Source organism: Ananas comosus, unplaced genomic scaffold (genome assembly GCF_001540865.1).
Source record: "Ananas comosus cultivar F153 unplaced genomic scaffold, ASM154086v1, whole genome shotgun sequence".
Lineage (NCBI taxonomy): Eukaryota > Viridiplantae > Streptophyta > Magnoliopsida > Poales > Bromeliaceae > Ananas > Ananas comosus.
This window is the reverse complement of record NW_017891459.1, coordinates 1,071-17,742: the sequence shown is the minus strand read 5'-3', so window position 1 is coordinate 17,742 and position 16,672 is coordinate 1,071. Positions and strand designations below refer to the sequence as shown.

Sequence of the window (16,672 nt, the reverse complement as noted above, 5' to 3'; positions counted from 1 at the left end):
AGTGAATTCTGGCAACCAAATCATCTTATGGTAAGCGCTGAAAAGCCCTGTAATATTAAAATCTTATCTCTGTCGATAGCTAATTTCAGTCAGAGGTGAATCTTCAGAATTACTAATATATTTTTTTGACAGAGATTGGAGAAGAATGGGGCAAAACAAATGTACTAACAAATAAAGAGTACAATTCTAGAAACATTCAGCTCAGCAGCAACCTTTATCTATGTTCATATACTTGGTGAAGTTCAGATAAACGTACGCCATTGAGTTATCGGATCAGTTAGCATAAGAAAGGGACTTGCATTAAGTTATAGGATCAGTTACTAGGTGAAAACAAGTATCTACAACACATCAACGGATTCAACAGCATATACCAGGTTCTTTAGTTCAAGATGCATCAAATTCTCACATACTACAACAGCTAGAACAAACCGGCACAATTGAACATTGAATGAGCATATTGAGCATAAAAAATATATTACTTTCACTTTGTAATTCAATGAACAGGATACATTGCTGCATACACAAAATTCATGAAGCAATCTTATGATAACTCATACTTCAATTGCCATGCATTACTATCACTGTTTATCAAAAGATGGAAAATATCTCAAGAGTTATGCAAAATTGACCACGAGAAGACCATAAGAGAGAATATTTGATCCAAGAATCTAATCAACCATCCCCACCCTCCCACCCCTCAACCCACCCCCTTCTCATTCTTCCAATGCATTTTTAACATACATCCAACAGGCAATAAACATGCTATAAAAGCTACAGTATCAAAAAATCTGCGTAATGCAAATAATAGCGGGCAAGAGTCTTACACTGCAAGAAGGCAAGCTGGACCCTCAATTGCAGCAGTTATTCCTTCAGCAGTAACAACTGCTGCATCCCTGCTGACGTATCTGGAGTCACTTTTGCTATACTCCTTCCCTGTAATGCGATGTTTACGTCACGATCACAAACATTCTGAAAAGAACTCAACACTCCAGCAATTCGATGCGACATCTCAACGTTTGAATCAGGAATAAGCAAGTATGATAAGATAAGAGCTTACAGACTTCAGCCAGGTAATGGGGAGTTTTCTCCTTGTAGAACTCGGGAGTGAAGGCAAAATACCCCTCGAGAATAATGTGAGTAAGCCCCGTAAAAGCCCACCAGCACATGAGCAAGCGATCGGTCTTTGTTATCGTCGAACAACGCCCTAAACTCAATCCAATCGAGTCCAACAAGAGGGATCAGAATACCAGCCAGGGAACAGGCATTCATTGCTTTCATAAGCATTAGTTACAGTATGATCAGCTAAAGACCATTAAGGGTTAATTCTGCGACAATATAGCTAATAGATCCCAAAAGAACACATAAAGGTAGCTGCTTCTTTTTTTCCACGGGCATTTCCAGTTTTCAACAAACAGGTGGCGGGAATTGCATCAAAGAGAACAGATTTAGCATTCGGAAGCAATTTTTTTCTATTATCAGAATTAGTTGCATGCACGACAAATCGCAACGAAGGATTCGATCCAAAAGAGCATTTCAAACAAAACCTTCCGTATCGACCAAATCGACATCGGTCGTGAACATTAACAAAAAATTAATTCAAAAAAGGAAAAGAAAATTCATCAAGGAATCAATAGGGGAGCAAATGGTCTCAGCTGCGGCCGCATCTAATGAAGCGTTTGGAAAGAGGGGGAAAAAGAAAAAAAAATCAAAGCTTTTGATGCGGCGGACAGCTGAAATGAAATTTTGTGGCGGAAGCAGCAGAGAAGCTGCAATTCGGAGCCGCTGCTGCTGCTGCAGCACAGAGAGAGAGAGAGAGAGAGAGATGAGGGGTGCTACCGGAGAGGAGCCAGATGAGAGTGACGAGGAGGAGGGAGGCGACGAGGTAGGGCAGCACGATCTCCCTCTGCGACAAGAAGCACGGCACGTAGTCCGGCAGATGCAAATCCCGAGGCACGTATGGGTGCTGCTGTGTTAGAACAAATTCCCGAAATCTGACTGTGATTAGAATCTAAGTAATTTTGTAATAAAAATAAAATCAAACTTACATATAAACGTAAATATTCAAATAAAAATATGATCTTATCCGAAAATGTACAAAGTACTGTCCTAAAGCGTATTTCCGTCCTTACGTGCTGGATTAACCGGAAATAACACCCTAAGATACGACCGGAATTCCTTCTCCTGCGAGCACGATCGTGAAGGAGGTTGACGGAGCACGCTCTTTCTCGTTACGAGAAAGAAGCGGAACGGAATGATATTCCGTTAGACGCAAGAAACGGAACGGAAAAAATATCTCGTTGATTTCTTTCTCATTGAGAAAGAAAATAAATAAATAATAAAATAAAATAAAATAATAATAAATAATAATAACAGTAAATATTAAATGAATAATTCAAGAGTCAAACTGAATAAAATTCAAACTTTAAAATTTTGAGTTTTTTCACAAACAATCCCCTACAAAACTTAAAATTTTAAAAATACAAATTAAAGTAAAAAAGAATTACTGGGTGTTCATACTATACAATGGGCGAGATGTCTTTAAGAGACTTAACCTCACTTAAGGCATGTTTGGTTCAAGGGTGGAATTGAAATGGATAATGGAATGGGAATGAATTGGAATAGTAATTGGAATGACCCACTCCTCCAAGACGTTTGGTTTATTTATGGATTGGGAATTGGAATGAGTTATTCGCATTTTATTATTTGGTTCGTATAAACTAAAAAAATTATAGAATACTATAATACTAATTTTACTCTCAAATATAAATTTATNGATTAAGTTGGGTAACGCCAGGGTTTTCCCAGTCACGACGTTGTAAAACGACGGCCAGTGAATTGTAATACGACTCACTATAGGGCGAATTCGAGCTCGGTACCCGGGGATCCTCTAGAGTCGACCTGCAGGCATGCAAGCTTTGACTTGTGCCGATAACTTGCGCAGGTATTAATTATCATCATTTAGTTATTCACATGATGAATGTTGCATGTAGGTGCGATCGAACACATTAGGAGCGGTTGGATTCTTGGGCGACAGCAGGCGAATGAATGTGGCGGTAACGAGGGCGCGCAAGCACGTTGCTGTCGTCTGCGACAGCTCAACCATTTGCCACAACACCTTCTTGGCCAGGCTCCTTCGTCACATCCGACGCTATGGGAGAGTCAAGCATGCGGAGCCCGGTTCCTTTGGAGGCTCTGGAATGGGCTCCAGCCCCATGTTGCCCTCCATCAGTTAGATTCTTCTCGCTCTTTGTATGGTTACCATTTGGTTTAGTAATTTTTTTTCCCTATTTAGGAGAAGTGAAAAATCACTTCTACCTTGGTCCAATAGTAAATCAATACTCAAAAGGGTGTTTTCTTTTTCTTTTTTTTTTTTGAAAGAAAAAGAATGGTCGCTTATAGTTTGAAAAGGTAAAGATTTTCTATATCAACAGTCAATTTATTTTAATCTAATTTGATTTTTGTTTTCTAACTACCATCGACGAGTGATTATCCTACAATGGACCCGTAAAGTTCAATTATAATACAGTGGCCCCTTAAACTTCAATTATATTACAGCCTAGTTTAGCAATGTGATGGTGCCAAGTACCACTTTTATATTATGAAGGTTTAATATATATTTATATGCACACACTATGAAATTACGGTTGTAACCGCCATTAGATCGGTGACAATTGAGACCATTGTTATAGTATTGAAAGAGAAAAAATTCTAAAGTACTTTTAAATTTGTTAGATCTTTTATAAATACAAAAATAGCAACTTAGGCTAGCATATTACCAGACTAAGCCTACATATCAATATTCAAAAATTTTAATGTTAATGTCACGCCCCGGATATCACATTCCTCGGGCACGTCGACAAATCCGCCGTATACAAAGGAATTTTCCCTGTATACGAAGCGTCAAAGTATTTGTAGAAAAACGATACTACAAACAGTAGCATAGAGCTGCTCAAGAACAACTAAATAACTGAGTTTCATATACATAGCTAGCATCTAAAATATAAAACTACTCGCACTGGCGAGTTAAACAACTATGTACATAAACTCCAAAACAACAACTACCTGCAGTAGGGGAAAGCCTCTAGCTCTGACTGTCGGGTAGGGCTCTAGCTCGCAACGCCCTTGCCTCGATCCTGATCCACGGACGGTGCAGCAACCGGAACCTGTGGCTCTGCAAAAACATAGGTAACAACTGGGCGTGAGAACTACTGTAAAAACAAGTAGTCCTCAGTGGGTACCGCCCAAAACAACATCGGTCACCCACTAAGTCTACAGAAGGGAGCAAGAATAGTAGGAAAAGCAGGAAGTACCCTCTACCGCTATCAATCACTACACTATCATGCTCTACACTAACCAACTGTAGGACATGTCAAATATGACCCAATCCAATTGGGACTGTAAGCATACCCGTTCCCGGGACTGTGAATATACCCGTCCCTGCCCCGTTGCGACTATCAAGCTCTATCCACACTAACTGGTCCGTGGAGAGCAAGTCCAACTGGCATGAGCGACACCAACGCGAAAGCACAAAGCCTGACTCCGGAGTGACACTCGTGGGCGCTACCCAACCGAGTATGCAGCGTATCTCTGTCGAGCTCAATCAGGCTCCAACTAGCCAAAGTCAAGTAATCGACTCAAACTGGTCTAACAACCAACAGATAACGTGCCCTCGGCACAATCTGACGCCAAAAAGGCGATACGGGTCCATCGTCAACTCTGACGGCACCCAACAGTCCGAACAACCTGAACGACCCTGTAAAAATTCACTCGGCGAACCAGCACGAGTGTAAATATATTCTAAACTATCTGGAGTACTCGTCTCGAAGAAACTGCGACAGTACAATTTTCTAACGGCTCCTAGAGCTAAATCAGGTAGTTAAAACTGGTGACAGGTCCAAATCGCAGGTTTTCTCCTAATTCAATTTCCAAATCCAACATGTATAATCTATTTAATTTATAAAACATGCTCCAAAATTTAGATTTCACAATCTACATATAGTCCATGAATTTGAGCTAACACAATTTACCGAAATCAAGATCTATACATGTCGACCAATAAGAACTTAGGAGTAAAGCCGATGTAACCCACCTCGAAAGCTATCCCCTGGCAGCGGTACACTCTCACAGCTGTGGCGCCACCTGCTGGGTCGATCGTAGCCTTTCGAACCCAAGGATCGCGCTAACTCCAGGCTCTACACCAAACAATTCACCGTTTCAGTCTAGTTTTCGCAGCAGTGGAGTACAACAAGGATTCGACCAAGCTAACCTTCACCAAAATTTGCAAGTAAGGGCTTCGTGGATTTCTCTCGAAGTCCCGAATCCAACGAACCAAGTCTCGTCGCAATCCGATGCTCTTACGTCGAGAACGAGCTGAATTATTAACAGTCGACGGTGGATTTCAGCAAACAATAGTTATCCGAGTTGAAGTAGTAAGAACTTACCCAAAAATCCAAGGGAAGGCTGAATTACTCACCTCGACAGCGACAAGCACCGGCACGACGTCAAGAACAGCGTAGTCGCACGCTCGCCCGATCTCCTCGCAAAGTCCCGGCGTCAAATACGTGCTCGAACGATCCCGCGGCGCGACGTCGGCGACGAAACTCCAAGTAAACTCCTTCCTTGCTTCCAACCGGGTGGGAGAGTGAGAGAGATGGAGAGTTGCAGCTAGAAGACCTCTCTCTCTCTCTCTACACGAAGCTAAATAGAGGGGAGTGAGGGGTGATACAAACGAGGTATAAAATTACACATTTAGCCCTCTACCTACCATCTTGTACCGGTACACGGACTCTTGTACCGGTACAAGAGCCAACCCGAGAGCTGCTAAGCTTCTGCGCGCTGGTTGTACCGGTACAGCCACTAAGCTTGTACCGGTACAGCAAGCAGAGAATGCTGCTGTTTGCAGAATTCTTCACGATAAGCTGCCCTCGCGTCGCACGGAGTCCGTTTTACGTCTATTTGACGCCAACGCGACTCGGACTTGTCCTGACACTCTCCAGAGCTGTCGATAAGCCTCCACAGTCAAACACCAGGGATCTCACAGTTAAATAATTATTATTTTTTTTTGTCAAGAATAAAATAGGGAATGGACAGATCGTTTATATAAATGAATGATTTATATTAATAAATTTTAATTTTAAAATATTAGATGACTTTTCGCAAGAATGCTAAAGTTAGGAAGAATGGCCGAATGGTTAGAACTATCGTAGACGGTGATTTGTGTGTACGACTACCAATGTGCCGTGAGTTTGGAAAGTGAGTTGGAGAGTGAGTTTATACTCAGTTCCTATTCATTTGATGCATTGTCAAAAGCAACGGGCGGAACACTTACTATTAACTCTTTTCTTTTTGGGAAAACTTCAAAAATCTCCTTATGATTTTAATTTTTTTTTACTTTAGTATTCTGTGATTTAAAATATATCAAGTTAGTACCCTATGGTTTCTCACTTTATCACTTTAGTATCATGTGGTTTAAAATATATAAAGTTAGTACCATGTGGTTTTGTACTTTATCACTTTAGTACCATGTGGTTTTAATTTTGTATCAAGTCAGTATCCTGTGATTTTTTAAACCATAGAGTACTAAAGTGATAAAATGTGAAACCACATGGTACTAAAGTAATAAAGTGTAAAATCACAGAGTACTAACTTGATACACTTTAAACCACATAGTGCTAAAGTGATAAAGTGAGAAATCATAAGGTACTAACTTAATACACTTTAAATCATAGGATACTAAAATGAAAAAGTATGAAATCACTGGAGGATTTTTAAAGTTTTTCCTTTCTTTTTTTCCATAAGTAGAAAGGATATGTGGGACATTCAACATCACAAAAGCGCATACATTATTCTACTTGTATATCTGCCATTTCTTTCTGAGTTTGACATATCGGTAAGGTCCAATGCAAACGATCATGCAGGGTAAATTCCAGATTTCTCCAGAGAGATAGAGAGGCAAGGGGAAGGGGTTTGAGATCGGCAGGGCTTAACTATATATTATAAATTATAAATCAGTCTTTTTTCTTTTTTGTAACAGACACGCTTCTTATAGGATATATTGTGTATTGAAATGATAGTTTAAAAAATATTTGTTATTGTATTTTCATATAATGCGGAGATTTTTGATTGATTCCAACATGGAATAATTGTGATAGCAAAAATTAAATATTCCTAGCATAGGGCTTCCGGTACAGAAATAATATTCCAAGTAAAAGGAGACAAACCAGGGAGTAGAGAGCAGAGAGCAGAGAGCATGTGCAGTTAAAGACCTAGAAAGTTCAATATTTTTTTAAAGATAGATAGCATGTTATTCGTTTTGTTTATTTTATTTAAAAATAAACTTAGCTGAAAATGTAAATCAACTAGGATTCGAACTTAGGTCTCGGATACTAACCACCAAGTCCTTTATTTTAATGTTGAGAATGTTGAGAAGTAGGGAGCAATACAGTCGATTAACCCCTAGGGCAATACATGTTTACCTGTTTATTTCATTAAACTCAGTATATATATTTAGTTTTGAGTCTTCTCCTACTTCCAGCAGTAAAATTTTTTAAAAATTAAGACAAAAAAAAAAAGAAAGACAAAAAAGAAATCCAAAATCTGTATTGCAGTGAATGCATAGATTAGGTATTGAGAACTATAAATAGAAAATTTAATTTGAAATTTGAAACTTATGATTTTACTGCCGAAAGAAATTGTTGGAATGATTAAATCGGATTGTTCCGTAAATTGCGAGCAAGAATTTCCAATCTACTAGTTGCACTGTAGCATTATATATATGTATTCCTTTCGAAAAGAACTAGTGCCGCTACCTAGCTATCCGCCTTACTGTTAAAAGTTATAACTAATCACCTTATAAAAAATCCAAAAATTACATTGAGAATACACACGTCACTTTCACAAACTAGTAGTCTTACTCCATAGTTATACCGTGCACGCTTTTACAAGGCACATCAAGCCATACGCGATAATCTTACAATCTTACTTTATGATCACATTCAAATAACACAGCTAGGGCTTTGTTATTCTATAAGTACGTAATAACAGCCCATGTACACACACATATATATATATATATATATAGTAAGAAGTCATCAACTTCGGTGCTGGCGAGACGAATCTCATTTAGCATGTGGAGCTGCAGGTTTAACACTTGAAACCTGCATCATAACTAATCAATCATACATGCAATCTGCAGACAAGTTTAATATATATGTGTCTCTGCCTTGAGAAAATAGAAAAATAATTATGAATTTGTTTCATGCATGCACACAATTAAAGATTTGAGTGCTGTAATAATTAAATTAGCTAATAAATGAGGAGGAGGTACGTAGCACCTTTGTCTCCTGTGGCTTCTGCACCACCTTCTTGTGAGTGGGCTTTGCTGCCGCAGCTTTAACTTGGGGCGGTGGCGCCTTTGTTGCCTGCGCTTGTGAAGACTGGACTTGAGGTTTATTGGCCTTCATCGACGCCATTACTTAATTAAGTAAATTGGATCAGTTAATCTGAACTAGTCGACCGAGCTCTCTCTCTCTCTCTCTCTCTCTCCGATCTCTCGGAGAGTTAATAATTAGCTCGATCAGCTGGCTTCGCTAAATTATAATTAGCACACAACATTCATTCGGAGGCTGCTGCTGATTTATAGCCTCCTGCTGGGAAGGGCCAGCCAGCAGTGCTTAAAGTTGGATAGTGGAGAAAACAAACAGCTGACAGTAATGTAGTAGCACATATTCCTATGGCTCAGCGAAAAAGACTGGTGGCTAGCTATTCTGTTATTGTAAACCAAAAAATCTTCTCAATCAATTCATCTCCTTGCCTGCCAAAAATGTCACTATAACTTGCTATGCTCGCGTATTAATTTTCTTTACGTCTATCGCAGATCACATATATATATGCATGGCTCAATATCAGTACGCGTCCAATTCAACGCACAAAATATACCTATGTAGGGTCCAAAGAATATATTTGTTCTCTGAAGTGACCAGGGGGCAAGCAACAAGGTATAATCCGGTAATAATGCAAGACCCTGCCAATAATGCCGCTCACGACAGCCAGCATAAAAGAGTGCCTGCCCTCGCGTTTGGCATGAACGCATGAGAAAGACAACCACAAGGAAATTAAAGGAATAGACTTTGTACTTATCCAGACTTATTTGCAACCATATATACGCATGTCTCATGAATGAGAAAGACAACCACGAAGAATATATACAGGTTGTACTTGATTCAGACATTCACTTCCTATGCGTAATTGTGATTTAATTCTAGCTTAATTATGTTTAATTCTTGCTTAAGAACGAAATTTTTGAGGTTGATGCATCCTATAGAATAACCGAGGTATTAACCACTTGCTTGATAGCACTCGACCTTATTTTGAACTTCCAAATGTGGTGCTATATATTTGATGACTGGTGCTACAAATGTACAATATACTGTCCTATATCTTGCATATCCACCAGTTTTTTTAGCAGAAAAAAAAATAAAGGTGTTATCTGAGCTAGTCCATATTTTTAGACGGACATCTGAATTCTAAAAAATATAAATTTCGCAATTGAACATTACATCGATTTTGATTTTTAAAATTGTGTAGAAAACTTTAACAAATTTGACTAGACGTACATGTCTGTTTCTATCAAAGAACTTGTGGAAGATTTCATCAAGTAGTGCAGCATTGTATTAATCAATTACAAAATATTCCGTCAAGATAGTTAGAAAGACTTAAATTTGGTTTGAAGTTTAATTTATAATATATTATAAAATACATGTATATATAGTAAAATTCAAATTTGTGAAGTTCAGGAATCTGCAGAAAATGCAAGCATGGCTGCTGCATATATAGTTCAGGCCCAGTTTGTATACATTTTTCACTTCTGTTCTTTTTTTTTTTTTTTTTCAGGATCTACATATTGTTTCGCTGCTAACTTTGGATACGTACAGCAACAGTAATCGCGTGCTTTGCAGCCATGGCTTTGATCCGCACGACAGCGTAATAGGTGTTCTTCTAACAGGATAATCTTTGCGGAGGCCTTTTTGTTTTTTGTTTTTTGTTTTTTTTTTTTTGGTTTGTCTTTTGTTCAAGGCCCTAAGACTTAAAAGAGGTTCTTTTAGTGATTTTTTACAATTTTTAATTTTTAGCTAAATTAAGTTTGTCAGTTAGACTAAAAACTTTGTCGAAAACCAATGATAATTTGGTTCAATTTTTATTCGGCCGATGACATTTCCTAACTGTTGGTGGTTAACAAAACCATTAGTTTTAATGGATATAATAATAATATAATAAAATAATATAAAATATATACACCCCTCAGACTCAGTTAGGGGTGGCAAAGTTCATCCGAAACTACAGGCTCAATCCGATCGACCCGACCTGGCCGCTTTGAATCAATCTCGGATCTCTAATTTATTAAACAGCTGGGTGATTTTATAGGTCTCGAACTGATGGGCTAAATTGACAGCGTGGTGGCGGATGAAGTTGATGAGTTGGTGAATGACTGAATGGTGAGAGCTAAACGGGTGGGGGGGGCGGGGGAGAAATCCGGCCCGATCGATTTTGAAAGGGCCCAACGACTCCGACTCTAGCCTAATCCAACCCCGATCGCATCAGTTTTGCTGGGAACTGGGATCGAGCCCGTCCGCTCCCTCATTTTCCTCCTCGGGATTTGCGGGAGTACCAGCAGCAAGCCAGCAAGCAGTCGTCGTCGCCAATAGGCCATAGCCGAGAGGCAGATCGAACGGGCGAGGGCGGGGGCGGATGAGAGCTCCGGCAGCGCTGGCGATGAGGCCATCCTCGTACTCATTTTTCTCGTCCTCCTCCTCTTATTATTATCCGCTGGCCTCTCTCTTTCACCTCTACCCCGCCAGACTATCCTCTTCTGCTGCTGCTGCTGCTCCTTCCCTAAGATTAGCAGCATCCCCTTCCTCCTCCTCCTCGTCCTCCTTCTCCTCCTCCTCGTTTCGAGGGAGGAGGGTTCTTCTCCCATATCCCCCTCCCTTTCCGGTGAGGCGCCTCTGCAGCGTAAGGGCCACGCAAGTCTCCGACTCGGGCTCCATCAACTCCCCCATGATGCAGGCCATGGAGAATAAGGTCTCTCTCTCTCTCTCTCTCTCTCTCTCTCTCTCTCTCTCTCTCTCTCTTTTCTTCTCTTCTATCCCCTTTTGCTCGTCTTCATTCTCCTGATAAAATTGGTCCTCTACTAAGTATCCGTTAGGATCCTCAATCTGACCGAATTTCTACTTTGTCAGAAGAACTATACTGATCAACGCTAATGAAGATAGTTCAATAGCCATTTGATTGCAGAATCTATGGGATTGTAAAAGCTTGAAAATTAGATGACTGTAGTAGCTGGTTTTATATTCTTCTGGGTAACTACTTGTACGGTGTGTCACGATGTCATGTTAACTTTCTGAAATCTGCTTCAAAATGTCATGGTCTTTTCCTTTTCTCTCGATCCCTTCTCGGAAAATTCAAACACTTGGTAGGGATGTGGGATGGATAGTCGTTTGAAGGCCTGTTAATATGTTGAGAAAGGCTTCTCTTGTTTATGAATGGAGCTAGATCGTTGCTTCGTTTTTTAATGGAGTCATTTAGGGCTAATCGTAATCTTTGATGCGTCTACACAACTGTAAAGTGTAAACTCTGAGGGTGACAATTGTTTTGCATTTGAAAGGTTTTGGACTTTTTTGGGAAAATGGGACTTTAAGATGATGTTTATTATGAACTAATTCCAAATATATCTCAGATTAAAAATGGGACTTTTAAGAGAAAGCTTATTTCCTTTATGACCTATGACCTTATTCTAAAAAAATCCTAATCTTCACCTAAATCGTGCATATATTCATCAACATGAGATCGAGCCTAATTTGTTTTGATCTAACCAGTTAAGACTTTTATGTCTATAGGGGACATGCTTCGACCAATTAATGTCTATATTCTCTGATGGCCCTTTGTTTGACTCCATAGATAGAGGTTTGGACTTCGGAGTTGGTCGGGGCAGTTTGCTAGTAGAAGTTAGATGGGTTTCCTAGTTGCTGCTTGTCTGTATTCATCAATATGGTGGAAAAATTGGAAAAGAAAAGGCAATGAAGAGGTGGGACAAAGAAAAATTCAGAAAAAAGGTTGAAAACAAAGAGAAATGAGCATATTCGGAGTACTAAATCTAGAGTAGGACAGAAGAGAGGGCCCTTATGTGTAGGGGCTCAAATTTCAAGATCCTATGTATTTTTTGGTTGAAAGTTGACAGTAAGGAAGAACTTTGTAAAACATTAATATAAGAATGTGGCACTACTCCATAGAGAAGATAGGATTAAGCCCTCACAACTAGAATATGCAAATACAAAAAATACAAATCAAATTTCCTTCCATCTTAAAATATATTTCTGAACACAAGCATTTCCCATAATCTAGGAACCTGGTGGCATGCTGTTAAATATTGAGGTAATGGCATAGTTTAGAAATCTGTTTGCTTGCTGTTACTTATAGTGAATAAAAATCTGATGATGCTTTAAACATGATTAAAGTAGTGCCCCGTTTTAGCTTACCACGCACCATATTAACTCACTGTAGTTGTGTGTTTGAGTAATCATTAGTCTCTCTAAGGGCTTGTTCGGTTCAAGGATGGAATTGGAATGGATAATGGAATGGGAATGAATTGGAATGGTAATTGGAATGGCCCACTCTCCCAAGACGTTTGGTTTATTTGTGGATTGGGAATTGGAATGAGTTATTCACATTTTATTGTTTGGTTCGTATAAACTAAAAAAATTATAGGATACTATAATACTAATTTTACTCTCAAATATAAATTTATATTATTTAAAATTTATGAAAAATATAATACTATTCTTTAATAAGTTTTCCAAAAAAAATATCAAATTTATTTTTAAAAACTTTTATTGATGTGGGTTATGGATAGGGTTTTGAGAGATGATAGTTTTTTTTTTTTTTTTGATGAGAAAGGGGTGTAGAGAAAGAGGGTGAGATAGTCACATGGGCTTCAAGAACTTAGTGGGCTTCCGAAATGAAATCTCAATCCGGGCTAGAAGACCAGAATCAAGTTGAAGGCTAATGGGTCATTCCCATTCCAGTCCGGAATAGGAATCCCAAACCGATTCATGCGAACCAAACAAAATTAACCGGATTTGATCAAACCGATTCACATTCCATATCCAAAATGGATGAACCAAACAAGCCCTTATTGTAAGTGGTATAAGTGGTTTCCATCAGACGGAATCGGAGTGAATCAGGTCTTGAACTACGTTCCTTTGACCATGACTTCAACCACCACATACACAGTACAGAATTCTACGTCGCGGGTCTGCGTGTTAATAGCCATGCACAGTATCTTGATTTTTCATAAGAGTTTCTATAGATAGCCTATATCACATAGCCGCAACCACATACGGATACTCTTATATAGGTGGTTTCCTCCAGAGATGTGTGTAGAGTCATATCTCGCGAAAATTATCGCCTTGGATCCCATTAAGAGTTTTTAGCTCAACCTAATCCACTACACAGAGCACTACTCACCATAGGGATGGAATTGGAGCTAAAGCTCCACTATGAAGGCCAACCTGACAGCTTATTTTTACCACATTGAATCCTCTTCAAAGGATCTCCTATCACAAAGGTTGGGTTCCCACTGCAGGAAGGCCCATTATGGGCAAAGCCCCGTTCCCCTTGATGATATTAGGAGCTTAGTCCTGTTCAAACCTTTCATCAAGTAATCTACAAGATTCTGATCAAATCTGACAAAACTCAAATAAATAATATCATACAAAGTTAACCATCTAATAAATTTCTATTTCAATATAATATATATGTTAACCTTAAAATTCACCAATGTTTATTTCCAAACTGAACGTTAGGATAAACAAAATGAGATTACAAAAGCAATCATAATACCAAAATGTGTGAAACTGATAAAAGAGTAACCCCCCACAAGTTCTGAGATATATCAAAACTTAAAATCATGAGGTTAATCATATCTAATGGGGTTTGGTTTAACGGCAAATAGATGGCCCAAACAATTTTAAAAAAATTTAACTTTTTTTTAAGATAATTTCGAATAAATAACATATGCAATCAAATAATATTTATGCCGCAAGCAGATTTAAAAAAAATGCTGAAATAAGAGGAAAAGTGGAATTTAGATAGTGTCGCAGGTTAGGTGATTTTCTTTAAAGATGCCAGCCTAGCAACTGTGGCTTCAAATCCCCTTTGGAACAAAATATTTTGCCTCTGTTTTTCTTTTCTTTTTTTGAAAAATCAGGAAGCAGTATATATAAGCTAAAAAAAAATCCGTACACTCAAAAAGATTTTCCTGTTGCAAAATTCCTTCTTTTCTTTTTTTTTTCCCCGAAAAACAATATATCTATATCTCTAAGATTAAGTTTTAATATATCTTTAAAATTAAGTTTTAATAAATTCGAATAGCCAAAAAGGAAAATACCGTAGCAATCATCTTTTTAAGAACTGTATTTGCTGTAGCCTTTTTTTACCCAAAAATTTTTTACTGTAGCAAAAACAGTAAAACCCTTTTTTATAGTCCATAAGGTATTAAAACAATGCTACAGTATTTTTTTATTTTTTCAAACAAATTTAAAATACCCCAAAACAAATAAGAGAATATAATAATTGATAAATAAACTATATGCGATTAGCCAGTAAATTATATGCAATTTTGAATTTGAAAATACTAATCCCAATTTATTTAAATTTAAATGACAAACATATAATCAAATTGTCAAACAAAAATAATACGCAATATCTTTTTATTTTAAGCGAAATAATAATATAATTAATTAAATCACATACAGGAGTGCGCTAGACTCGAGAAGTAGTGCAGTGCAAGGGCGACATGACAGAACCCCAGCAGCAAGCTACCGTGGGTGGACACTCCCCCACAAAAAATTAATTTAATATCGAGTTGGCACATGGTTAAAAATTATTGATTTTGAATCCTTTCGACTGCTAGGTAAATGATATCGAAAAATCGCAAAAATTATTTTCTAGCAACTTTAAATACGCTAGATCAAGTCTAGCGGAGCTGATCGTCGATTCGGAAGTCCCATAATCGAAAACGGCTCAGGAGCACGAAGGGTTCCGTGCTCCCGAGAGCACACAAGACCTACTATAAATATATATAGAAAGAGAGAGAGAGAGAGTTGGACTGGGCTACTATTAGTAGCAAAATTCTATTGTTGCTATCAGTTTTTTAGACTTTAGATCAACTCTTTTTATTATTTCTAACCATTGGATTAAATACTATAACCTAGTGGGCACCACTCAACCCTAGGAGGACCACTCAACTCTAACCGACTAATATCATTCTGACCCTATAATTTTTCATCCAATGGTTAAAAACTTGATAGCAAAAAGAGCGTTTTACTATTAATAGTATTCCAACCTAATTCTATATATATATATATATGCTACTATACTATCAATAGTACCAAGCCCTTGGTACTATTGAGTTTTTGTCCGTTGGATGAAAGGATGTGCGGTTAGGATGATAGTGGTCCCCGGTTAAATTGATAGTGGTCCCCTAGGGTTGAGTGGGTGGTTGGTTTAATAGTATAATTTAACGGTGAAAATGATCAAAGGGTTGATCTAACGGTAGAAAATTTAATAGTACCAAGAACTTGATACTATCAATAGTATAGTAGCCGAACTATATATATATATATATATATATATATATATATATATACACACTACCAGTTTATCTGCTAAATTCAAGAAAAGATAAAAGGAGTAAGCAATTTCGGGAGTATGTTAGACGCTAAAGCATTATATGGTCTAATATAAATCAAGTGCTTGACGCTAATAAGCACAGATTGCACCAAGTCCAAATTTGACTTACAGTGTTTGAACCAACAAATGATATAGCCTTAATGTCATCATCATCGCAAATATTATTGACAGTGTCCTGCAAAAGTGAGAGACAAGCAATTAACTCCACAATGGAATTAGATGCTACAGAAACTACAGATTGATGTTAAGAAGTAAGAAGCACACAATGGTTCTGAATCAAAGGTCAATGCAATTCAAATAAATTTTCTTGGCACAATATCAAATAAACACAGAATCATCCAGAAAACAAGGATAACATCTTCTAAGGATCAGCCTATTTGATGACCATCATGTTTTGTTCCTTCAGTACTTTCCAGAATTAGCAGTGCCCATAATGTGCCGCGATGCCAACAACATTGCCAGTTGGGAGTAAAATATTTTGGAGTCCAACAGAAACTGTGAAGCAAGACAAGAATGTTAAGAGCAGATCTTACATTGGTGCCATGAACAATATTCAAGACTCCATTTGGTAAGCCAGCCTCCAGTGCTAGCTCAGCAAGCATCATTGAAGCACCTAAAAAAAAAAAAAAAAAATCATTCATGATTAGCCTTGCAAAAGAATCTCTCTGAGTGATTCTATTCCATTCCAATTTCCAAGTGCTGACAGAAATTCACTTTGAGAGCCGTGGTGCTAGCTTTCACGTGACTACAAGTCTCTACTTTTATTTGTATTACAAATTTAATACCCGTGCGATGCACACTCGAGAATTCATAATGAAAGGGACTGCTAAAATATATTAAAAATAGCAATAACGATGAACTCAAGTACCGATTTAAAATATTTCAAATAATTTTTTTCTCAAGTAATTTAGGATATGTTTTAAAT

At 38.0% G+C, this 16,672-nt stretch overlaps 1 protein-coding gene and 2 long non-coding RNA genes across 3 annotated transcripts; all 3 read right to left on the bottom strand.

Moving 5' to 3' along the window:
* Nucleotides 1-820: 820 nt before the first annotated feature.
* LOC109704945 (probable 3-beta-hydroxysteroid-Delta(8),Delta(7)-isomerase) lies at nucleotides 821-3,681 on the bottom strand. Its single transcript, XM_020225708.1, has 5 exons — nucleotides 3,643-3,681; nucleotides 3,108-3,284; nucleotides 1,837-2,008; nucleotides 1,058-1,204; nucleotides 821-933 (listed from the first exon to the last, which is right to left on the bottom strand). Exons 1-5 carry the CDS (start codon nucleotides 3,679-3,681, stop codon nucleotides 821-823), a joined length of 648 nt encoding a protein of 215 aa, XP_020081297.1.
* A 453-nt stretch (nucleotides 3,682-4,134) lies between these two features.
* Nucleotides 4,135-5,415, bottom strand: LOC109704946. Its single transcript, XR_002214546.1, has 3 exons — nucleotides 5,267-5,415; nucleotides 5,090-5,192; nucleotides 4,135-4,171 (listed from the first exon to the last, which is right to left on the bottom strand). It is a non-coding gene; the product is annotated as an uncharacterized LOC109704946 (long non-coding RNA).
* Nucleotides 5,416-7,886: 2,471 nt separating this feature from the next.
* Nucleotides 7,887-8,631, bottom strand: LOC109704944. Its single transcript, XR_002214545.1, has 2 exons — nucleotides 8,334-8,631; nucleotides 7,887-8,156 (listed from the first exon to the last, which is right to left on the bottom strand). It is a non-coding gene; the product is annotated as an uncharacterized LOC109704944 (long non-coding RNA).
* Between the last annotated feature and the right edge of the window lie 8,041 nt (nucleotides 8,632-16,672).

What these genes read in the sequence shown, in the direction of transcription:
- LOC109704945 (XM_020225708.1), bottom strand. Translation starts at nt 3,681, where the DNA reads ATGGTCTCAATTGTCACCGATCTAATGGCGGTTACAACC. An exon ending in CTGGCCAAGAAGGTGTTGTG is followed by an intron (nt 2,009 to 3,107) that starts GCAAATGGTTGA and finishes AAAATTACTTAG; the next exon opens with ATTCTAATCACAGTCAGATT. An exon ending in TCTCATCTGGCTCCTCTCCG is followed by an intron (nt 1,205 to 1,836) that starts GTAGCACCCCTC and finishes GATTGAGTTTAG; the next exon opens with GGCGTTGTTCGACGATAACA.